Source organism: Bacillus rossius, chromosome 5 (assembly GCF_032445375.1).
Source record: "Bacillus rossius redtenbacheri isolate Brsri chromosome 5, Brsri_v3, whole genome shotgun sequence".
Lineage (NCBI taxonomy): Eukaryota > Metazoa > Arthropoda > Insecta > Phasmatodea > Bacillidae > Bacillus > Bacillus rossius.
The window spans coordinates 79,720,236-79,746,279 of record NC_086333.1 but is presented as its reverse complement, the minus strand read 5'-3'; the positions used below and the strand labels follow the sequence as shown (position 1 = coordinate 79,746,279).

Below are 26,044 nucleotides of genomic sequence, written 5' to 3'. Positions count from 1 at the left end.
CCATTGCTAAGCACATGTGCAATGGCGTATGTCCAAAAGCTTACATCAAGTCTAACCCATGAAAATTGGAGCTCCTCACGCACTGAAAGATGGGCCAAGAAAGCGGCTAACACTCCTGAAGCCTCTGGGAGAAGAGTAGTTATGCACTTACCAGCAACAAGCAAAGTGGATTGTCCCACGTAAAAACTGAGTCATAAGGGATGGGCTTGTTCACCAGGCTAACACGCATCTCTGGAAGGGTGTTTACCGAGACAGCTGAAGTGTGCCTCGGTCAAGATGGTATTGCAAGAGCGACAAAGTGAGGACAACAAGGGCCGAACTGAAGCACCGACAGTCAAACCTTCCAATTCCATTAGAACTATTCAAAACTGACAGTGTCAGGCATGGCAATGTAACATTTATAAAAATATTTTAGTTTTTAAAACATTCAGCATTCAGTGTCTGGGACTTCTTTGTTTATGAACGCAACAGACCTTAGTGGTAAAGATGTTCGAGTTTCTTCCTAGTGACGGAATCGTGTAAGGAAATTATTGTTTCTGCAGTGACATTCAAGATGGCTAACCAGTAAATGTCTCATGTGAAGTGTATCTCATATTCCCATCCTTTGGGCTTTATACCGTGGTCTTTCAGATAGACAGTCAAGTTTTTCATAACTCTCTATAACAATTATATAAACATACGTGCACCAAACATGTTTCAAATCAAACAATTAAAATTAGCAAATACATAAAAAAAAAATACAATTATTTAAAATGTTTTTAAAATCAAAAACACCAGTGATACCACAGCCCACAGAGTAATCGATTATACAAAATCCAAATGCAAGCACATCAGTTTACAAACAAACAAAAAAAAAAACAAACCCTTACTAACATTCACAGAAGCACCATAAATACATATCAGCACCAACATGTATAACTTTGTCATGATAACGTTCATGACATCAGAGCCTAGAGCCGAAGAGTGTGTCAAACTACTGCCCAGATTACAATGCACACTGCAATATCCATGAGTGTTTCTGATAACAATATTCAGGGTAAAAATGACAAGGTCATACAGGTCACACAAGGTCACACAAGGTCACGAGAGGCTGGCACAATAGGTGCACGGCTCTGCTGTTTCTTCGGGCCAGTGCTGCATGAGGACTGACAGAGGCACACTGCGTGATCCAATCAACGCTAACTAACATCAGGTGGGTTTCATGTTTGCTACAGTACCATCAAATATCCCTGACAAAAAAAAAAAAAAAAGAAAGAGCATGTGTAACTCAGTACACGGGATAGAAGTGAAACTTCTTTGGAAATTAAGACCTCGACTCGTAAGTGCTCTCTTTCTCTCTCTTTGACGTCACAAAAAGTTTCAAAACAATGTTTCACGAAAACATTGCGTTCAAATTCGGCCTTGAAACTGTAATTGAAATTTTTACTCTCATTGTGCCTCAAAGAAGTTTCACTTCAAAAATATTTGGTTACACAGCTGAAACAGTACTCATACAACACTTTAACAATACTGATTCACAGAAGTAATTAAAATAGTACGTACTTGAAAGAACATCATTTTCTTGCAAATATGGCTCGATGGCACGGTGCACAACAATAAGCTCAAACCCCGTTGTGTCGTCCTCTGTCCAGATACTCCCTTACTAGACGCCAGCATGTCGGGTCGCGTCAGACACAGGCGGGTCCCTACCGCCGCGACCCGCCTATCCCTGCAGCATGGCGGCCCGACGAGTTCTCTGCACCGTTCGTAACCTATTCTGTCCTTTTCGTGTCAGAAACATTTCACAATGTTTTACGAAAACATTGCATTAAAATTGGGCCTTGAAACTATACTCCCATCACGTCCAAAGAAGTTACAGTTCAAAAAGTTAGTTTTGAACTACATGTGCACTCAGGGGCGGCTCTGTGGCAGAGCAAGCCAGGCGACCACCCAGGGCCCTGCATCACCCCTTTTATTACCTACACAAATATTTATCGTAAACTGCAGACCCTCAGTTCATTTTATAGAGTGAACATAATTTATTTAAATTATATTTTAGTAAGAATATCAAAATTTTACAAGAAAAATTAGCAAATACCTATTCAAAATTCAAATTCCAAGCTGGCTTATAAACGTTGTGTCAAATAGTTTACATACATACACAAAATTTTCCAAAGGATGGCTCCCAAACTGGAATTTTTCTCTGGGGGCTGTTTCAAAACCCCTCTCCCCCTCGGTAAGACCCCTCTCCGAAACATAAGGGACCCGCAGTGAAAGTAAATGGCCCAGGGCCCCGCAAAAACTTGGACCTGCCACAGCGCACAAGTCAAATGGTTCGGACATTTGTTCCCTCTTCTGCAGTCTATTTCATCTGGTTCTAAATCCTGGTTTTTACAAAAACTACTCTACTGCAACCATGGTTATTGGTTTTGCAATAAATAATTTTATAGTCCACAAGAAAACTATTTAATTAACTCCAAATCTTTTAAGATAAAAAATGTACATCATCAGTAACTATATTCTGATATTTCCAAAGTTTTCGATAATTCCCGACAGGCAGCACCCTGGAACATTCCTGTACAGACTGGATCTGCCCGTGCCACTGTGATCCAAAAATTTCGTCTACTGTGGGTTCCCAATGGAAACTGATTTCTCCCTGTAGAGAAACCTCCCCCAACAACCAATATGGTTGTAATGAAATTGTAACAATATCTTACACTTTTTATATTAACTCATTGGTTTTTTGGTTACACTATGAAAAATATCCTGCACTTGTACATAATATTTGTTTTATAAGATTCATTTACTACATAGTATAATTATTTAAAATAGTTTATAAATAATATCATACATAATTAATTAAAAAATGGAACTAGTATACTAGTATACAATATTCAATGTATGACAAGCTTATGCATAAACTACAACTACAAGCTATTAGTAGTTATTATTTTTCATAAATTAAAAGGCAATATCATGTGTAGAATCCAACTGCATTTTTAAAATAAAAAAGTAATTTTTATGTGAGTAAATAAACGTGGTAGTTTGACAGCTTTATCTCATCTGCAATTTTGATCACATACATTATATGAACCAAAACTTGAGAATTGTATTCCAAATTTAAGAAACCAAGCAAATATTATAATGGCATACACTTTCATCTTATAACAGAACCTATAGTTTCGATGCATTAGTATGACTTGCAAAACACAAATTATAAAAACAATTGGTAAAGTAAAAATAAAATAAATAACTGTTGCACTGCTTTCTGAGCTGTGGGAGGAGTACAGTCAGATAAAGATAAAAACCTTAGAAAGTTAAAACTTTATTTACATGTTATTGACTAAAAAAAATATTAGGTAATAAAGCTGGACTAGCAATGATTCGTCGCATTCGTCCGTCCTTTAATCACACCATCTCGTTTCCATTGCAGGTTTTAAAATTGTATTTGCACAAAATTTATATTTGATATATGAAAGAATAAATAAAAAATAAATAAATATATTTATATATATATATATACTATATATAAATAAACTGAGATAAAAAGTGTAATTAATAACATACTCAAAAACAATATTTGAATAAATATCAGAGTGGAAAAAATAATTTTAACAATTCATAAAAACTTACATGATCATTAAACTAATTTATTTTTACTATAAGTTTTTCTCTCAAATTTATTTTTCTAGTCAGTTGGCAGCATCGAAATGGAAAAATAGTATGACGGACGTGCCTAGTGGATAGGTCCTCTAGTTGACAGATGAACGGATAGCAGACAGATGCAAAGGATCATTTGAGATTTCACCTTAAATCTGCCAGTAATTGACTTTTCCTTGTAAATAAACATAACCCAAAATTTAATTGCATGTAGCTTTAATGAAATAAATGAGGATGGAAGAAAGTTTGTCAAAACTTAAAAACACAAGTTCAATTACTGTAATTTACTAATTTTTGCTGGCACCTTTGAGGTTTCTCACGGCCGAGATCATCGCGACAGGAAATGTTGTCGCAACCAGGGGCGAAAATATGTAGGGATTTCTGGGGTGGGGGGGGGGGGGGATTACGTTTATCATTCTTGTTTCACAGTTACGATTCCTGTTTCACAGTCCCAGTGGAAGCGGGCCCCCTCGTGAGGGAAATGTTGCTCCCACGGCGGCGCCAGGCTTTCCTCAGGTTGCAAGGATGGGGGCTAGACCACCTGAACAACCCCGCGCGACAGACCTCCCGAGGCACGGACATAGAGACCGCACGGCAACATACCGGCCCCGGCCAGACAGCCTGGGGTCCAGCTTGCTCGGAGATACCTCCCGAATGTCGCACTAGACAGCAACTGATGCCACACTGCACCAACTCCACATAACTCTAATACAAACACTGCATGCACCAATACTTCATATCACGTTTGGTAACTAAGAGGTAACTATTTTGTATTTACAGTTTTTCCACATCTTGAAAAAAAATAAAAAATAAAAAATAAATAAATCCTTCATTTCCTATAATTTGCACTAACATAGCTGCACCCTTTAACCCTTTCAGTCACTCCTTGTTAATTCCTAATATATACCTTATTTTAAGTTTTTAATTGTAAATAAACTTTTTTTTTTCTGGATTTCCTTTGTTTGACAATTATATTACCCAATAATACAAATGAATAGCTATTTTATAATAATTAATAAAAGAAAATTTATTTATTTCGTAGCCATAAAGTATGATGTCCACTAGAATTAAGATAGGCCTTAACCCACACATTAAAGGTTCGATAAACTCAAATCATCATTGATATAGGTATAAACTGTCCACTTACGCGGACGAAAAGACTGAAAGGGTTAAAAGGGCTATGACCAATCAGCATTCCAACACCCTGTACAGCAACCCAGCAAGGGCGAACACCTAACATACAAAATGCGTTAATTAGTTATCCATAGAGACACTATTTTATGGTTTCATTTTTTGGACATCATCTTTAAAACAGGATATTTTGGTGTTATTGTTTTCATTTATAGAAATCATGTTTTTGTCGCATAAAGATAGGGCTTTCATTATTCAAAAAATATTACTGAAAAATATTTCCTGATGTGATAAGTTGCTTTATGGCTGTTCACTGTATGCACACAGTTGAAATATAACTGCCAGGAAAGAACAGAGAATAAGATTCATAATACCTCGACTTAACTACCCTGTCTTATGCCAATCCAGAGCTACATAATTTTAAAATCAGATTCGTTTGTCTTTTGATTTAATGTCTCTCGACTCTTGATTCTCCACTCCGTCCACACTATCGTTCAACTTACGACATGTTCGTACATGTTTCATGAGAAGGAAATTTTGTGTGAGAAGAAAAAAATCTTTGATTCATCAGACAATTTTGTTAGATTTTTATAAAGCCCTTTATATCAAAATAATACCAGTTTATGTTTTTGTACTTCCTAATTATATTGTATTATCTAAGATTTTATTACAATACTTTTTCTAAACTACCATGTTTTATCTCATACAAGTCGCACATTTTATACTGAAATCAAGTTTGAAAGGTAGGGGTGCGACGTTTAAGCGAAAAATTTTTTTTGTTAGCTAATGTTATTCATAAACATAAAACCCATTCACAGAAAGTACGTTTATTTAAAAGTGGAGTATACAAGAGCACGCCGAACAATTTCAATTAATAAGTCATGCAACAAAAACCTTTCAACTTTAAATAAAAAAAACAAAATGTAAATGCAAATGCGAGCGTGAACTAACGCATAACTATGTATCGTCATAGTACACACTACGAAAGAGTGCGGGCCATCAAATGTAGTTAACTCGGCACTCGACAGAGATGCAATCAGCGTGATATCGATATTCGACTACGTGTGTGCGCTCTATATGGGAAGCAACATAACTAAACATGAATGATGCCAACAAGCACTGGCTACATTTTTATAAGTGGTACACCGCGGCGATGCAGACGAACAGATAAAGGTATTAACGTTTAAAAATATCTTTAAAAGAAAATGTATACGTCAGACAACTCCATATTTTCATTAATTAAATAAGTGGTAAAGTCCGAATAAATATTAGATTTTTACTTTAAAATAAATCTTTTATATGGAAAAGATGCCTACAGAAAGCGCTTGGAATCTAATAACAGGACCAAAAACGTGATACGACGTTTATGCAAGAAGTTTTTCTATCCAAATTTTGACACCCTAAAATATAGGTGCGACGATTATGTGATAAAAGTGGGTATTTTTTTCTTTAGTTTCTAGTTCCAACTAAACACAATTTGTATGCATAATTGTGCCCTGACTTATGCAAATTTGACTTGCATGATTATTGCTCGGTACCACCTACCACGTAAGTTAAAGGTATTACTGTACACATTTGAGTAGTGTTCCTCATAGTTGTGAGTATTTACACAGTTACTGGTTAAGGTTTTGTGGCATTTTGAAGCAAATACTTTTAAGTTTGGACTAGGCATGTAGCATTCACACAGAATTGATTTTATGGTATCGTATTTTACACTTGAAAGCAAGACGTTGGCAATTGGTGGCAAACTATTAGTCGAACCAGGTTAGCATTAATTTACTAAGTATAAATACACAAACTGGTTGAAGAATTATTGTATTTTGTATTTAAGGTGATTTAACTTATTGGGCGCTGCAGCATGAAAGCTTATGCAATTTTACTATATCAAAGGTTGCAACTTAAATTGCAATATATCTGTTTCAAATTCCAAAAAAAATAGCCTAAATTTTTGTTTTGATTTTAATGAAATTTGGATTTATACATGCGTGATTTTTTTTTTTGACTACTCAAACCTTTTTCACTCTGCTTGTAGTTGACAAAACTTAGGAGACAGTAACATTTGAATTCGGGAGTTCTGGAATAAGTTAACCATTTTTTTTACTGGTAATTTCTGAGCTACCAGATGAGTATTTGAGTTGCATTGTTTACCCAAGAGTTTGGTCAGATAGTGTAAATATATTGAGAGATAACATTGTTATAACTTGATTTAAATTTTATTTAAATTCTGATCAAGTTTTGAATTAAGGTGCATTTTGGTGTTATATGGTGTGCCGACATACTTTCGAATGTTGTTTTAGTTTTATCGCAATCCACCAAATTATCTTGTCCTTACACACCTGGCATCATATGATATGTTTGCCATACAATTCTAATTCACATTTAGTTTCTTTAGGCCACATATAAAGTCTCTGGCTCTTACACACATGTCAGTTCAAAAGAACTGAATGCAAAGCTTGGATAGAGTACAAATTCATACAACAAACCTTTAAAGATAACATCTTACAACAAACTTTACTGAGGATTTTATCTTCAGTCATGTAGAGAATACTGAGTTTAGAGTACAAATAAATATTTTATAAAGTATAATTAGTTATAATAATTATAGACAAGTATGTGACAGTTCACATTTCGCACACAAACAGTGACATCCAAAAATTAATCATCTAGCTAAGTATTTAAAAAATAATTTGTACCATTAATACAGAATCCACAGATACACATAAGCATACAAAAAAAAATACATAAAAGCATTTAGCTTGTAAACAGCACAAAAATAAGGCATTACTTTTCAACAGTGGCAAGACTTTGCCTGCGAGTAACTGACAGGCGAGCTGACAGAAGCAGCAAAGCGGCTGAGAGGTGAGAACAGAACGGTAATCTCGGGAAGCAGGGTTCCCGCACGACGACCCGGGAGGGTCGCGGAGGCCACAAGCGCGAAGCGTGCACGCGCGCGGCTCAGCCGTGGTCGCCGCCCAGCCGGCCCTTCACCAGGTACACCACCATGTCGTCCTTGCCCTTGACGTAGACGCGGCCGCGTGGCTCCAGCTCGTAGCGCTGGGCCAGCACGCCCGCGCACCCGCCCGCCACCTGGATGCGGCCCGGCACACCCGTCGAGTCCATGCGGCTGGCGATGTTCACCGCGTCGCCCCAGATGTCGTAGTACAGCTTGGAGGTGCCGATGACCCCGGCCGTGACGTCGCCCACATTGTAGCCGACGCGCAGCACCAGCTCGAACTCCAGCAGGTCGCGGTTGAAGTCGCGCACGACGCCCTGCATGGCCAGCGCGAACTCCACCAGCTCGAACAGGTGGCGGCCGGGGTCCCTGCTCTGGCGCCGCACCTCCGGGTTCAGCCCCGACGCGGCCATGAAGGTGCTGCCGATGGTCTTGATCTTGTCCACGCAGCGGAACTCGGGCCGCGACAGCAGCTCGTCGAAGTCGCCGATCAGCTCGTTGAGCACGCGCAGGTACTCCTTGCCGCCCTCGTACGACTCGTCGTACATCTCGTGGAAGTTGACGATGCTGGCGAAGATGACGGCCACGTCGCGGTGGTTCTGCGAGTACTTGGCTGTGACCTTGAGCTGGTCGGCCACGTGCTTGGGGATGATGTTGTGCAGCAGCCAGTCCGCCTGATCCTTCATGCTCTGCACTCGCGCCTCGTCTCTGCGGGCCACCACGTTGCCGTGGAAGCTGATGCGGTAGCTGATCTCGAACTCGCGGTTCAGGAACCACACCAGCATCAACAGCAGCAATACGTCCAGGAACACTTCGTCCTGGTACAGGCGGTACGTGTACGCGTCCGGGGTCGTGGCCGCAGTTGTGACGTTGGTCACCGGCATCGCGGTCCTGCTCCTGACGGGTGTGGCCGTCGACGTGACGTTCGCCGGCGGAGTGTGGAGGGCGGACGGATCGCCGAGGTTGGGACAGAACTGGCCGCGGACCAAACACACGTAAAGGATCCCTGCTACGGATGACAAAATACTTTTCATCCAACAGTTCAATTGAGTGAAATTACAAAAATGGACTAGGCCGACAAACAACAAGTAACAATAGTAGTAGTCCAAGCTGTGGTTCAGCAACGAGTCAACGCACGAGAAGTTGACGAGCACGGAGACAGCGGGCAAGCTGACCAACAACGCCCCAAAAAGGTGCCAAGAATACCACCTAGAAAATACATCGAAAACCTTCTTCGATGCCTCTACGACAGAGATGCTGGTGTGAGGCGTGAGCAGGTGGCGGGAACAAAGGGCCACTGCGATCAACTCGACGAGCAACGACACCGCGCACACGGCAGCCCAGGGCACGGACGCCTCGAACAGCAGGAACAGGGAGACGGCGACCATGGAGTAGACGAGGGCGGAGACGAGCGTGTCGAGGTACGTGTTGAAGCGCGAGGTGGCGAGCGTGGGAGGGTTCTCCCCGTGCTTCTCGGTGGTGCGGTGGGCGTGCGTGCGGTACTCGCGCTCCATCTCCCTGTCGCGGAAGAAGAGCGTGATGCGCGACAGCGGGGGGTTGTAGAAGTAGCTGTCGCGCGACATGACGTTGTCCTGGACGCAGCGAATAAGCTGCAGGTCCGACTGCTTGCGCAGCTTGCTGAAGCACGAGCCGAACGTGTCGTTGAGCGGCGCAGGCAGTTGAACTCGCTTTCCGTCCGGGTCTGCAACACGGTTCGTCAGTTCACAGCCCCGACTTTCAGCTGTCTTCAATCAGCTCATTGTGTGGCATTATTATCAGTGTGGAATCTAACACTGATGTGGCAGTAGTGATTGTGCCTGTTTTCTGATGCCAAGAAAAGAACAGTGTAACTTCTGACATAAAATTGGAGACAATTTCTTTTTTAAACACACACAAAGGATACATGTACCTATGCATCTTTGCCTGACAAAAGTAAATAATGAAACCTATAGTATATTTAAAAATTAATTGAAAATTTATGTGTGAGTAGTATGTAACAAAAAAAAAATTACAAATGAGAAGCATAAAAAAATGGTTATATATTCTTAATACATTAAACACTATTTGTTACAAAAAGAGAAAAAAATCTTTTATTAAAAAAAAAAAAAAGACGCGGAGCGGGCGGGGGGTTACCTTGGTCGGCGTCGGTGACGCTGGACTGGCTGGAGGTGTAGTAGCCACTGACTCGGTGCGTGAGGAGGTCTCCCTGCGCCATGCCGTTCAGCGCAAACAGCTGCAACCAGCGACAACACGTTACGCCGAGTCTCCCCTCCCCTTGCACCCGCTCCAGTCCACAGACTATCACGACGGAGGGTCTCATGTGTAAAGATCTTACTAATACAAAAGGTTCATACACCCTCTCAACTGTGGGCGAACAGCGCTGATAAAAGTCCCCCGAGCGCCTTATCGCCACGCGAGGCAAGGCGTAATTAATGCGGCCGGCGAAACAACAGCTAATTGTCCTGTCGCATTAATTATCCTGCCGGCACCACCGACCTATTTTCCTTCGAAAGAAAAACTCCTCCTCCACCATCCCTTTTCATTGCCTCTACAGCGGCAAGGATAGACAAAAAAATACAGAAAAAATACTTATACATTTAGTAACAACAGGAACTCCTACAATCTTCTGCTATAAGGGCTAACACTCGATGGAGCCAACCAGCCTACTTGAGACACACGCTTGCTAACTCGAGTTGCGGTTGGACTAACAACAATTTGCACTAGCTTGCAGGAGTACCCTGAGGAAACCCTGTTGATCGGTACAGCCTTGCCTTTGTTTCCCAACTGTGAAAACATCTGGTGTCGAGTTTGTTGGGACTCGAACCCAGATCATCTTGGCGAAAGGCTATCTGCCTGGCTGATAAAGCGTGGCATTCAGATTCATCACCCTGCACCAACACACCGACACAAGTGGGACGTTGTCGTAAAGGGACGATGTCTCCCAGGAAAGTACAGTGCATGGACGGCATCACGGCATCACCTGCTGCTGGATGCTGCTGCGACGACTCGTGCTGCGGATGCCCGAGTCCTTGCGACTGTTGACCGACACGCTCATGCTCAGGCGGTCCTCCGCGGCCGGCACGTCCAGGAGCGCGCTCGCCAAGCCTCCCTGCACCACGCACAGACACTGTGAGACACAGGGCAGGGGAGGGACCAAGAAGAACACAGATAGGAGGCGTGGGTGCGAGGTGTACCAGTAACTCACTAGCAAACCCACCAGCATCTCACTACAAATACATTAACTTCTTACTTGGAGTATCATTGTGTTATAACACTGTAGTCAGTATCTTTCATATTTGCAGTGCTACCAACTGCAACACTCACCATCAATAATCACATTTTTGCACACAATTAAACAAGCGCTAAACAAATGCTATGACGTTTACGCCAGATACCAGACTTCATTAAAGATAAAATAATTAAAACCACTTCTATACAGTAATGAGATAATCGATCCACCAAGTAGTTTAATAATTACAAAGATTTGAAAACCAACTATTAAATAAAAGCTAATATAAGTTTCAGGATTCATATTTATTTTAATTATTTAACAAAGATTTACCTTCTTATTACATGAGATACATAAAGAATATTTATTGTTTAAAAGCTGATTTTGAGAAATTCTTATGTTTCTGTTTTCGTAATACAATACACAACACTCAATAGTTCTGTAACTGGACGTCTAAATTCGTAATACCGGTAATTACTGATAATTGGCAATACTTGGCAGAACTGTTTTACACACTTGTTACTGCATGCAATGCTGCAAGATCCTTCCTAACCAAACCAACAGATTATTGACACTATCATTAGACACAGTGGAAGATATTTCTAATAATTCCAGCTCGCAGAATTTTTAGTTAGGTACCTAATACAGCATTATTTTAAAAATTATAACAAAATAAATTAAATTTGTTAAATAAAAATTTCACTGAAATAAAAAAAAACTAATACAATCTGAGATAGTAGTACTATCTCTTATTAATAAAAACACAGGTATAATGACTGTAAGTATACATTTTGACAAGACGTAAAGGTCAAGTGTGTATATGGCAAGGCTGGAAGGTTGACCTTATCAGATAACTTCTCCTTGCATACTACCGGAGGCGCACATTTACACTTTTCACAGTCACGGTTTAGCAAGCGCGAGCGGGTCTCTTTGATGAGGGGCTTCTTAATTCCAAGGGAGGAAGGGGGGGGAGGAGACCCCCCCCCCCGGGGGTCTACACCCATCCTCCAGGGTACAGTTACGTAGTTAACCTCGGTGTGTGCTGCACGGTTTGCAGAGCACTGGGACGGGAAAGGGGGAAGCGCACCTGGCGAGGGTGACTGTTGGTCGCGGGCAGCTCCGTGTCGGGCCGCGCAGTCGGGGGCGACGCGGCGCCCACCGCCAGCAGCTCCAGCTCCTCCGCGGTCCCTGCAAGCAGCCCCGCGCTGACACGGCGCTCCACAAGCCACAGCAGCCACAGCACAAACAGCACAGACGCAGCCACCAGCCGCCCGAGCGAATCGAACTAACACTCACCATGAACACAATGAGAATCCCTACTAATATAATTTATTTATTTGGAATTTGTCACATGCCCACCAACAGTCGTAGACTTTAGTGGTGGGGCACTACATGTAATAACAAGAGCACAGTTATCACTGCCAGTGTATGGACTCCCACCTCCGTCGGTACCGTAGGAGGAAAACATCTACAGACGGCCAGCAAACGAGAGCAAGAGAACCACACACTAGCAGTGATGATAACAAAACAGACAAAACACTAACAAAGGTTAAAGAACCATAACACATAAAACATATAGGTAAAATAATATTATTAAATGTTAAGTGAACATTAAGTGAACATTTGAAGGAAAAATAATATAGATATGACAGACCTAAATCAGAAAGTGTGTGTGTGTGTGTGTGCCTGTTTTTCCTTCTTTCATGCAGCAACGGAGCAACGGATCGATATGATTTAAGCATATAGATAGTTTACTGCCGGAGAGTGACGTAGACTACATATAATTATGAAATTCCAACCCTAAGGGAGTGATAAAGGGATAATAGAATGGAAAATCATAGGAGGTAGGTCACAGACACACGAACAGTGAGTTTGTGCCATTTCTCTATGTCCGCCACACAGTGAGTTGTGCTTTAGATACTTGCTTGACTTGGCCTGAGTTTATGAGTCTCGGCACATCACATGGTTTTTGTGTCATTTCCTCAAAACATTACATGTTCAGGTACGGAAGCAGTTTAAAATTTACTATGTAGTTACTAAAAATGGTAAATTACATATTGTTTTCTAAAGACGTTACAAGATTCAGCTAGATAAAAAAGGGTGACAAAACGCTGAACGTAACCAGAGCCTCAGACAGCGGTACTGTCTCCAAAAGACGACGACCAGTAGCACACGAAGGACGACGATGACACAGGAATAGAGGATGAAGTAGTTTTGAGAGCGAGCATCACAAGCGGTAACACACCACGTCACTCACCAACGTACATCGGCACATGACTGTTTACAAAGCTGCAGCAGAGCCTCGTCGCTCGAGGGAGATGACCGCATGTATTAGGGAATTCGGAACCGTCACCAATTTTCAGAACCCGGATTTTTGGTACTAGTCTTTAACGGAACAGAGAATTCCAGGTACTTTCGGTTCTAGGTAGTTTTTTTTATTAAGGGTGCAGCAGTCTGTGGTTGAAGTAGTAATAGTTATTTTGAACGAAAAAAAGTTTTAGTGACCAAAAGGAAAAAATACGTATAAACATTTGTGTTACAATTTTTTAAATTGCAAAAAGGATCTACTGACATGAACAAATCACTTAATTCTCAGCCTTACTCTCAATCTTCAACTTTGTGAGGGGGGGGGGGGAAGAGAGAGAGAGAAAGAGAGAGAAAGAAAGAGAAAGAGAGAGAGAAAGAAAGAGAGAGAAAGAGAGAGAGAGAGAGAGAGAGAAAGAGAGAGAGAGAGAAAGAAAGAGAGAGAAAGAAAGAGAGAGAAAGAAAGAGAGAAAGAAAGAGAGATAGAGAGAGAGAGAAAACTTGTGAAAAATCACAGAATTAATAAGTTAAAATATTTCTTCTTATCATGACAAAACAAACTTAAAAGAAAAAAACATGGTTTTTTTAAAGAATCCTGGAGCACAACCACAGGCACACAGCAGTCCGGAAACCGACAGACTAATGAGGAGTGTCCGAATGTCGCATCGCCAAGGAGTAGCAAATGAAAGTGACCTTACAGCGCAATAAAAATTAAAATTTAAGCTGTCAATGTTGAGAACCCCGAAAGTACCCAAAGACCCTGGAATAGATTTTAAAATTTCCGGGAAATCCCTGTAATTTCGGGAGCCAGGACTTCTAGGTTCTGAACCCTAGCACGCCCAGCTGGAACGGAACTACGCACCCGTGCTCTTGGGAGAGCGGCGGCCCGGGTAGCGCCACGCCCGGCCCTTCGGGGAGAACTTGCCGTAGCTCTTGACGGACACGGGGCTGCGCAGCTTGCCCTGGTCGTCCGAGTCAGAGTCGAGCACGCTGCGCAGCGAGCCGCCCACGCGACTGGGCAGGCTGGTCGTGGAGCCGTGCGGCGCGGCGCGCAGGCGTGCCGGCGCGGCGCGCATCTCCGCCACGTCTGCCTTGCGCCCCACCACGAAGTACGTGTCCACGCCTGCGCGCACGAGGACACCGGTGTTACCTCAGAGATCCTGTGGCAACATTGCAAGTACTATGGAATCTTCCTGGAAAATTAATTTATATACAGTAGAACCCCGATTTTGCGAACACGGATTTAACGAAAACAGCGATTTAACGTAAAGGTTTTCAGGAACCATCAAAAAACACCAATTTATTAAAATAATAAAATAGATTTACAAAAAATGAAAGTAAATTGTAACGGAAACTTATTAAAAAATACACTCTGTGGTGTCAGTAATAGAATGGAGGTACTATATATTAATATGTGCCTTTGCATCATCTGTCCAAACACGAAAAAATAAAAAAAATTGTTCAAATTGCTTAAAAACTCCAGACGCTGTAACTGAATAGCGTAGGTGCGTGCCATTGCGCGCGCCTGGATAGATAGACTGTCCGCTCACATGACGTCATGAAGGGTTTCTTTGTCCGAATCCCCCTCCCCCTACCTTATCAATGGCTTGACTCACCACGTTATCTTCCAATCACGCCCGCATAGTAACAGTGCTAGCCAATAATCACACGTTTCCAAATATTCCCTTTCCCATCCTCCAGGTTTTTTCAACATGTGATCACGTCACACCAATACGCCATTATCATTATTCTCAGTAAGAGCTTTGTGCGCGGTGTTTAGTTTTTGGAATACATTTTTTATAAGTGCTGTTCTGAATTCAATATTTTGCTTTTCTTCTTGGATTTTGACTACAGATTGCGATTGGAATTGACTAAACTGCCTGTTGACGACCTGCTTAGCTTTTCTATTGGTACATGACTATTTACTGTTTTTAGATATCGGCTTTGTTACGTTTTTTTGACAATTCGTTTGTTACTGGTATTAGAACTGGAGAAAACTGGGACACAGGCGGTGGAGCTTTTATTTTTTTCCTCTAAGCTTGCGTCTATTGGCTGGCTGCTAATGGAAGGTCACGAGTCTGGGCGGAGCGTTGAGTGAGTTATACTACCCATGCGCAGCTCAGCGAACAGAGAGAGCCAGCCGGCGGCTACGCCGCGCCATTACAACAGCTGACCGAGTACAATTAATTACCTTTCTCCGCGTACGGCGCGCTATGGACGGTAAATTTCCATCAATTTGCGGCCATTTTTTTTTAAATTTTTTACTGTGACGCAATGTGTATGTAGCTCGTATTTGTTATAAACGCTGAAGGTTGCGACTGTATTTTAATAAACTTTAACGTATTTCTTACACTTTTAATATTTTTTTTTGCCTAATTTTTCACGGTTGCTGAAAATATGTACGTACGACTGAGGTGCACGTACGAACCGGGGGCCGTACGAGCGAGATCATAAACGTTTAAGGTGGAAAGTTAACAAAGTCTGAGATAGCACGGCAGCACAAGATATCGGCGTCGACCCTGTCTACGATATGGAAACGTAGGGACGCGATTATGAGTGGGGGGGGTCATTGAAAATCGGTAAATCGGATTTAAGGAAACATCGATTTAGAGTAAACATTTTCGGTAACCATAGCACTTCGTTAAATCGGGGTTCTACTGTAATTACAGTGTACCCTGGTTTTTAAAATGAAGCATTTTTCAAATGTCAAATTTTCAATGCCACCATAAACACGAAAAAAAAAAAAATTTTTATTGGCTGCGAGTGTACGACAGTTGCACAGGTTGGCTCAGGCATTGAGTGTTACTTTATTGCTTGAGCATGGAGCTGTGAGAGCTGTTATGCTCTGTAAAGTGATACTAAGTGGTAAATTTAAATTGTCTATGAAAAATTAAAAGCATACTTACTTTAGTAATCTGCTTATTGTAAATATACAAATCGTGAATAGAATCAATTACCCCAGGTCCAAATTAAATGATACGTCAAAATATCATAGAATTTTGTAACATATACACACAAACCTTATTGTTGTGAACATTTTGAGCTTTATTTGTTTATGTCTCTTAAGGATGATGAAATTTGGTTGTCATTCAAATAATATTTCTAATCTTGAATTTGTCAGTTTCTACATCTTGTTAAATAACTATTTTGTACTTAGGTGTATTCAACATCTGACATTATGCATCCCATATCACACAATCAAACGGAGTCATAGGGCATACAACTAGCTATTCAGACTGGACTTGCACATAAAAATTTCTTTTACACCACAAGTACCAAGTACCAAAGTACAAAGGTCTCAGTGCATAGCTGTACTATCTGCGGAAAAGTTTTTCTCACAATTTGTTTGCAACCATACGAACAGGATAGCTCATGGATTCCTTCCAACCATCAAATATTGTAGTAAAAATTGGTTGTCTGTAAAGTCGGTTTCCGGACGATAGTTTAACGTGACAACGTCATAACAAAACATTGATGAAAATATTGCATACTTTTATGAATAAAATTGAATCATATTTATTGAATTATCACTATTCTGTATGGATACAAAGAAGGAGTGAAATGAAAATCTACAATTTAATTGATAAATTTACTTTTATTTGCACTAATTAATCCAAATATGTTTATTACTTTAACGAAGAGATTATTTTAACTATAACTTTTATACATGTTTGCTATTTAACTTCTTCCAATCAGTGTTATTCTGTTGAGGATAGGACGATGATAGGTAAAAGTATTGAAACAAATGGGAGTGTTTCAAGTTTGATGTGCCTCGAAAAAGTCATATCGATGGTTGTTCCAATCGAGTGGAAGAGAGATAGATGCGTTGCAAGCGTATAATGAGCATAACGGGACAATTAACGCAACGGGACAATTAACGCAACGGGACAATATGCGTAACGGGACTATGAGTCATCCTTTTTCGTGCGTGCAGCCGGCATTCATCGATATATTAGACGTTGTCACGTCAAAAAAGAAAGAGGAGCCCTGCATCATGCCGCTAGACCACGGTTGCACCAGTATCGGGGACCCATCGTCGCTGGGAACACCCACGAGAGGCAGCGCTGCCAGGGTTAGTTACCGTGGACGGGGTCGCCCGGCTCCAGCACGTAGGCGTCGCCCAGGAACTTGCACGTCGCCCCGGACACGTGCACCCGGCCCGGCTTGCCCGTCGACTCCATCTGGTTGGCCAAGGTCACGTCGTTGGACCACACGTCGAACTTGAACCTCTTGGTGCCGACGATGCCGCACAGGACCGTCCCCGTGTGCACGCCGACGCGCATGTTCACTCCTGCGCGACACACACACGCATGCACACATGGACTCCCGGAGCCAAAAAAAAAAATGTTTGCTGTTTATATAATTATGACCTCCAGGATGAACTCCATATTTCTGCGTACACTCGGTCAAATGCCACCCCACTCATTGGCTGCTTGTCTCGTGAGACGTCCCAACGTAGCAGCCTGTGATTCGATAAAAGCTTTGGTCGGGTTGTTTCTCATTGGCCCAGTGACATCCAGGTGAGTTGTGAGCCAATGGCAGAGGCAGCACTGAAGGTATAACTATTTGTGTCTTGGCCTATCGTGAAATGAATTCGCGAATTTTTCCGGTCTCTAGTTATTGAGGTTTCTCATGACACACAGTGTAACCAGCAATGGCCATTGTCCAAAATAACACCTTGAATCAAACTTCTCAACTGCAAGAACCATTCAAAGAACGTACCAACTAGCGCCTGACTAGCTAGGCCCCTTATGCAGAGCCTGTCATGGTCCAACTCAAACATTTGTGGATGTGACAACAATAATGTAGACATTTTGTGAATGTGACCATAACAGCATTATTGGTAGAATTTTGTTTTGGAAACCAAAAAAATTATGAAGCTATTTTGGCTTAAAAAGACTGTTCAAAAATATTGGACAGTTTTAGACTGAATATCAATAACATAGTAATTTAAATACTTCAGGTTGTACTAAATTTTTTTAAAAATATTTCAGTAGATTTTTTTGGTATTCTTATAATTGCTTACATGCTATTTATTATTAATTGACAGATGGCGCAAGCCACAGTGAAGAGAGTAGAGCAACACAACACTCACATTTATAAACAGAAGCAAAGAGAAGACTTTTATTATGAACGCCATTACAGCATAGTGCAGCTGTTAACACAAATTTTTACGAAACCACTTACTATCAGACCTTGAGTGAGAACCAATTGCTAGTGAACAGTGAACATGTAGTAATTCTTTCTTCAGCTAATTGGTGAAGTTTTACGCAGCAACTATACTCAGCCTGTTTACAGTACTGCATTATTATTCGATCAGGGTTGAACTCAAATGTACCCATAATACAAAGCAGTGCTACGGCTGCAATGCAGAGATATTCCAGAGTATTCATTTCCTCCTTAACGAAAAGCAACAAAAAGAACTGAATTAATTTTTTGAACACTAAACAGATCATAAAGGTGGGAGATCATTTCTAAATTACCAGTTAATGGAAGGTTTAAGAGGCAAATGACTGCCTGGTAGCAAATGTGAACTCTAAACTGTGATCTACCAGTGGGATGACATTAACAATAGCTAACTGCAACATTAAATAAAATAATAATGTATGAAAAGTTTTTTAATTAATTTAACTAATTAGCTATCCTTTTCGAATTTGTTTTCCCAGCCGTAACAAAGTGTTAATTGATGAATAACTTTACTTAGATAATTTTTTTTTATTACCAAGTAAGATGCATAAACAAGCATAGTTTAACATATTTGAGGTTTCCATAATAAGCTTGGATCTGAAGTGAAGGAAAACAATCTCATAATTTGATTTAGGCTACCAGGTGCGGAGTTTCTATTCATTAATAACTCAGGGCAAGAGAACACAATCGAGGCCCCTTGCTGAAGCAGGAGGTACGCGTGGAGGAAGGGACACTGCCTGAGGAAGACACCGGCCAATGAGAACGTCCATACCCACTAGGTAGCAGGTGAGCAGTGCAGTAACCACACCACAGCGTCGGACACTCACCCTCATTCCGCTCGCGGTCGAACTGCTTGATGGCATCGATCATGCCCAGGCCCATCTCGATGCACGCGCGGGCGTGGTCCGGCATGGGCTCGGGGCAGCCCGCCACGCAGTAGTAGCAGTCGCCCAGCGTCGAGATCTTCTCGCAGCCGTGCACCGCGCACAGGTCGTCGAAGCGCTCGAACAGGTCGTTGAGGATGGCGACCAGCTGCTCCGCGCTCTTGTCGGAGCTCATGCGCGTGAAGCCCACGATGTCGGCGAACAGGATGCTCACGTCCTCCATGCGGTGCATGTTGAACGGGCGGAACAGGGAGCGGATGTCCCCGCCGGCGTCCGACAGCAGCCAGGACGCCACCTTGGGCGGCATCACCGAGTGGATCATCTTCTCCTTGAGCTGCTGCTCGCCCTCCAGCTGGCGCCGCACCAGCAGCGACTGCCCCACCTTCACGAAGGTGCCGCGCATGCGCACGCGCGTCATCACGGAGATGTGCAGCCCGACGAGGTGCGCGCACAGCTGCAGCAGGGCGCGCACGGCCACGCCGCGCGGCCCCGTGGCGTCCAGGAACTGCACGCCCGTGCTGAGGTGCGCTGTGAGCGCCTCGAAGGCCACGGAGTAGCCGACGCAGACGGCGACGGCGGCGTACAGGGGCAGGGGCACCAGGGTGTACACCACGAGCAGCACCTCCAGGCACAGCGCGAACTGGCCGACGGGCGTGATGTCCGGGGGGTAGTCGATGGTGGGGTCCAGCACGATGAGCGCCAGGGACGGCAGCGTGATGACGGCGCACACGGCGGCTGAGAAGTGCACCAGGTAGCGCCGGTACGGCCGGGTGTAGGTGACGAGCGTGAGGCCCGCCGTGCACACCAGCAGCACGAAGAAGGCCGAGGCCAGACCGACCCAGTGGCGTGTGTGGCCCAGCAGCCCTGTCGCCACGAAGTACGTGCCCCACGAGAGCGACACGGTCAGGATGTACAGCAGCGCGTACCTGCGCAGCGCATCGCACGCGAGAGCGACGACTGTCAACACGTGGCACACAGACTGGAAGATGGCAGACAAAGAGCCAGACACTGAGCAGATTGCTTCAGGTTATCTGTATTTCATAAAGCAGAAGAGCTAATCAAATATGTAGTTGAGATTGGTCACATTGCAGCTCTACACGTGAATGCAGGGGGGAGTGGTACAATACTAAAAGCACACAAGTAAGCCTGCTATTTAAGTTTATATTTTTAAACTGTCAAGAGTTATCTGTTAGTAAAAAATAATACAAATCTGAATATTGGACCGTCTGACACTTTCCGCTAATCATTGAATCCACCGCAATATGCACTCCTAGCAAGAGTTAATTTGCTATGTCCTTTACGCCACTGAACTTTTGACGTATGGATATCGACATCCAAACGGCAGCTTGTAAAATTTGTGTATACTTATCGAAACTGTTTTCAACTGGAAGCTATTGCTTTGTAAGAGGATAATTGCTAGTTGCTAAAAATCCAAATGAAATCTAAAAATCCACCTAGTTATAAGTTCACTTTAATATACGGTACCTAGGTGTTAAAATACCTGATAAACATGATTTATTACAAGTATGTTATTACTGGCTAGAGCAGAGACAATACATTCATTGGAAAACGTTTAATGTGTTGCAATGAACTTATTTTGTGATGTGGAGTTTAAAAATTATTTTCTTTGCAACGAATTTAACCAACCAATTCATGATATTTCTTGTCAATTTTTAGCCTCTTAGTCCAACTCCTCCCTCATAAGCCTTGTGTGAACAACATACTAAAATTTTTCTGACTTTCATAGCTACTTTAAATATATATCTGCCAGCTATTTCATGCTAAAATAACATCTATACAATTAAGTTCATCACAAATTTTTACATAATAAATTACCAATAAATTATTTTTGTTTATTATCCTAGTTTCTGAAGGCTTCAGTAAGATAAAAATATATGAAAGAAAAAAAATCCCTAACATGTCAATTTGCCTTATACGTAATAATTGATTTATTTTTATTACAAATGCAAAAGTCAAAACATTGATCTGAAGTACCAAAAAAAAAAAAACTAAGTAACTTAATTTATTATAATATTCTTGTGATTACTATCACTATGAAGCTTAAATAAATTTGGCTAGTCGATGCTAACTGCAATGCATTCATACAACCGACAATCATTTTTTGGTTGCGAGAGCAAGATCTCCCATTTAATACAGTGCAAGAAATGAAGCGGTGCAATTAATTTGAAGTAACAATACCAGCATATGCCATGTTAGTGTAATGCCAGTATGACATGCCATTAGTATAATATGATAAAGGAATAAAACCAAGTTGTTCATAACTAATCACAAATGTTCAAACCTGTGGAATGTGTTCAAAACTTGTACAGAAAAACATCAAATAAGCCATTAGAGGAATTGTTAAATCTGACTTTTCTGCCATTTTTAGAAACAACTTCTTTGCACGTTTTTCCATGTTTCTCCATGCTAAAAGGCAGAATGTCTTTACTGAACTGTAAAGTATTTGCTTTCAATCAAACCTTGTCCATCCAGAAAAACTGGGACCAAAGGCAAACCGGACAATCGAAAATCCAAATAATCCGGGTATTATTAATAGTTCATGGAACGGTGTAGTTCTGACGCTCCAAGTATGCCATGATGTTTAGTCATCTGGTGAGTGTTCGTAAACTCAACAAAGAGTGTTTTATTACCATAATTCTACCATCCATGCAGGAAATGTACATTGAATCAAACTAAATAGTGAATATTTGGCATCTTCTTGCAAACGTAGTTAAAAATTGTTGTGTGAGCATTAAATAAAAGGTCTACAAATCTGATCCGTATCATCCGGAGATCCGGATTAACGAGGGCTGGATAAAAAAGGTTTCACTGTACTACAGAATCTAAAGGAATAGGTACATTTCAAAGAACTACATGAGTGTTAATTATTACTTCATTTATCTATTTGAATGGATTTCTGTGAAAAATTAACACCAATCAAATAATGTAATATCAATCATTTTTTATTAGGGTGGGTATCGCCCAAGGCTATCAATCTAAATTTTTATCCACGATTGTTTGCAATTTCGTAAACACAATTTAATGGGTTGAATGAAAATACAGTTAAACTTTGCTAAGAAGTTCCTGATGACTTAAAAGTCAGGATTTATTACTCCGGAACATTTCTTAAAAGTTTCATACTCTTGTAATGAGTACAAAACCGAGAGAGCCGTAGACTCAAACTGAATGTGACTCACATGTAGTTTCACACCCGTCACTAGAACTCACTACCAGAGTAGTTGAGTAGCTACATCAACTATTGAATCATTCAATTTGCAGAGTGAAAGGTTAAACTATATAATAGAATGTCTCCGATAAAAACGAAAGACTTGAAAAAATACTAAAACCTGGATTGGACCTGAATTTTATTAAAATGCTGCCAACCTTGTTAAAATTCATTAAAAAGTTTCTGCACACGCTAGATTACTATAAATTATTAAATATTAAAGGGCAGTTGTACTATTATAAAGTTTTATTTTTTTATTAACTATGCAAAACCATGGAAACTCATTTCCTAATAAATTTAATATTACTTTAGGTATAAATAAAGGATATAGGCTTACCTAGTACGAAATAACCAATCAAATGGACTGCGCTATGTATTTAATAATATTATAGCAATACGATAAGCAAATATAATGTATTTATATATATTTGCTTCAGCACAATTTGTATAATCCAGCAATCTGTAATATAAAAATAATTAAAAAAATTGGTTGTCTGTAAAGTCGGTTTACGGAGGATAGTTGAACGCGACGTCATAAAAAAACATTGATGAAATGATTGCATACTTTTATCAATAAAATTGAATAATTTTTATTGAATTATCACTATTTTGTATGGATACAAGGAAGGAGTGAAATGAAATCTACAATTTAATTGATAAATTTACTTTTATTTGCACTCATTAATTCAAATATGTTTATTACTTTAACGAAGAGATTATTTTAACTATAACTTTTATACATGTTTGCTATTTAACTTCTTCCAATCTGTGTTATTCTGTTAAGGATAGGACAATGATAGGAAAAGTAGGAAACGAATGGGAGTGTTTCAAGTTTAATGTGCCTCGAAAACGTCAAATCGATGGTTGTTCCAATTGAGTGGAAGAGAGATAGATGTGGCGCAAGCGTACAATGAGCGTAATGGGACACAGCGTAACGGGACAATGTGTGTAACGGGACACTTTTTTGTGCGTGCAGCCGGCGTTCATCTATTTATTAGACGTTGTCACATCAAAAAAAAAAAAATCTCACTGCACAGCTTTGAACCTTGCTCCTTTAGCTTATTAACTACACATTATAACCACTGTGCTACAAAGCCTGACAGAAAACTCTACGGAAAATATGTGTTATAATTGTTGAAAAACTTGGAATTACTCTTTACTATGAATATTTTAGTTTACTAAAATATAACCCAGGGTAGTTTAACTATCATAAAGTTTATTTCGGCACAACAATACGTTTGGTATATCACCTAATTTTTATGAAATGGGTTTGTGTACATAAACATGTATCTGCCATCTTCATAAAAATTTTGTTACATGGTGTGCGCACAGCGTGAAAATTCACTCTCATAATTTTTCTATAATGAAAGTTCAGAAGTATAACTTCAAAAAGCTTTAAATCTAAGAAGTGGATTATTATTGATAACAGTGTCTTCAGGCAATGTATTCCACATACGCAAACAAGGATGGCTGGTACACAATAGTAGGTACTTATATTATTTCTTTATTGAAATTCTTAAGGTTGGCTGTAGGAAACAGTGTCGCAAGCCAAATCCGGCCCACGGGCATCACTGGTCTAGTTAAGGGGGCGCCTCCCATTTCAGGTCAAAATTTTATATTTACAGTAATTACAGATAAACTTGTAGACGTTTTCAATTGTTTAACCTTCACGAAATGAAAAATATATACAGCGCATACATACTTTTTGCACAATTAGCTGCCAAAGTGACATTTTTAATGTTTTTGGGTTGTGCAAATAAGGATGATTTAATTTATTGTGGAAGATCTGAAATTTTTTCGTTTATTAACTGCAATGTCACTGGCTACTTCAAGAAATGGTTTGAATTTCTTTAAGAAAATATTAATCACTTTTTACCCGGCATTTCAAAATTCTCAAAATTGTTATGATTTTGACAGCCAAGAAACATGAAATGGGTTTATGTGAAATGAGTGAGCATCTGCGACCCACAACAACATGACCTGGCGGTGAGGTTGAAGCAGTGTGGGCACTGCACAGCATTCCTTCCCCTCCTATCCCCTTCCTCCCCCCCTCTTCCTCCCCGCGGCTACAAGGTACGTACCGGAAGCGCAGTCGTATCTGCGGGAAGGCGCTGAGGCGGTACTGCTCCTCCAGGACCTCCGAGTCGAAGCGCGGGTTCCACCAGGACTGGGGGGACGCCCGCTCGAACAGCACCGGCATGCTGGCCCCGCAGCAGCCCACCCGCGTCCCGCTGCGCACCAGGTACGTCTGGACGCTGGGCGCCATGGCGGACAGCTCCCCCTCCTCCTGCCCCGCGGGGAACATGACCGGGGTCTCCCTGCGGGTCACGCGGGAGCGCAGCCCGGCGTCTCCTTGTTCATGAGTGGCCGAGTGGCCCTAGTTGGTCCTCGGGCTCACGATAACCTCACAGCACACACCATGTTGCACTAGCCAGAACACTTTATATTCGATGACATCGGTAGCTTTGGTTTCATGGGAACGCTGCTACACACAGTCAACAGTACGTGGTTCAGACGATTCATGAAGTGGCCCATGACTCATAGAGGTCAGAGTAAAAGTCAGTAGTTATGTTTACTGGTTAAAATTTTTATTAATGTGCTGAATCGTAGGTACATATTATTCTTGTGGATCAAAAGAACCTAACAACCGACACTGGCTAGGTTTAAACATGGTATAAACCCTTGGTGTAATTAAGATGAGTATTCTTTGGGTGCTTGATTTATAGACCACTTTACAGCCAGTAGTATTGAGTACTTTTCGTGGAAAATCAACATTATGAGTACTTAAATGTTAAGGATATGCAGGATATAATCAAAACACATGATAAAATCACGTCACCGTATCACATCTCATGCCTCAGATCTACAAAACGAAATCTAACAATTCAAAATATTGTGGAATGACAGGTATGAATCATTAACCAATGGCTATTTGAGGGTGTGTCGGAAGAACGCGGATTTCAGTTGTTTCAGCCAATGATCGGCAGGAAAATATTTAAAGCCGCTAGCAAAACAACAACATTGGGATCGTAAAGCCGGAAATTGATTCTAACCGAACAGGATTGCGACCGTTCAAATTAAGCAAACCGCTTCTACAAACCTGTTCCACTGGCACGTCACTTAATTTATCCTTAACGACACATAAAAAGCACTCGGCACGTTAATCAAACCGACCACGAGCGATGGGCAATTTGCCAACAAACGAGCTTCCTGCACAACCAGCTTGCACGCTTCTTCGTTGTCATGGCCAACACGTACTTGACATGCGTGGCCAATCGGTGTTCAGCTCGGAATGTCTTCAGACACTGCAGCCCGTGTAAACATAGTTTGTTTTCTGCTTGAACAATTACAAAGCAAAGGCATAACAATCTCCAAACCATTATTCATCCACAAAAAACCTTCGACGTGCGCTACCAACATCTAAAAAAGACGAAAAAAATAAAAAAACTCCCGCTAAATTCAAACATTACAATTAGTGGACCGAAACTGCA

At 41.3% G+C, this 26,044-nt stretch overlaps 1 protein-coding gene across 2 annotated transcripts; it reads right to left on the bottom strand.

Moving 5' to 3' along the window:
- Positions 1 to 22: 22 nt before the first annotated feature.
- LOC134532089 (adenylate cyclase type 9) lies at positions 23 to 26,044 on the bottom strand. Of its 2 annotated transcripts, XM_063368334.1 has the most exons (8): positions 24,635 to 26,044; positions 19,271 to 20,253; positions 17,338 to 17,547; positions 14,119 to 14,379; positions 12,040 to 12,140; positions 10,704 to 10,832; positions 9,857 to 9,956; positions 23 to 9,425 (listed from the first exon to the last, which is right to left on the bottom strand). In XM_063368334.1, exons 1-8 carry the CDS (start codon positions 24,856 to 24,858, stop codon positions 7,726 to 7,728), a joined length of 3,708 nt encoding a protein of 1,235 aa, XP_063224404.1. In that variant the 5' UTR covers positions 24,859 to 26,044; the 3' UTR covers positions 23 to 7,725. The 2 variants fall into 2 exon arrangements, with proteins under 2 accessions (XP_063224404.1, XP_063224405.1); XM_063368335.1 differs by lacking the exon at positions 14,119 to 14,379.

Coding starts and splice junctions, on each gene's coding strand:
- LOC134532089 (XM_063368334.1), bottom strand. CDS start 24,858: ATGTTCCCCGCGGGGCAGGAGGAGGGGGAGCTGTCCGCCATGGCGCCC. Junction 12,141..14,118: donor CCGCTCTCCCAAGAGCACGG/GTGCGTAGTTCC, acceptor GGCTGCTTGCAG/GGACCGCGGAGGAGCTGGAG. Junction 10,833..12,039: donor CCAACAGTCACCCTCGCCAG/GTGCGCTTCCCC, acceptor TGCGTGGTGCAG/GGAGGCTTGGCGAGCGCGCT.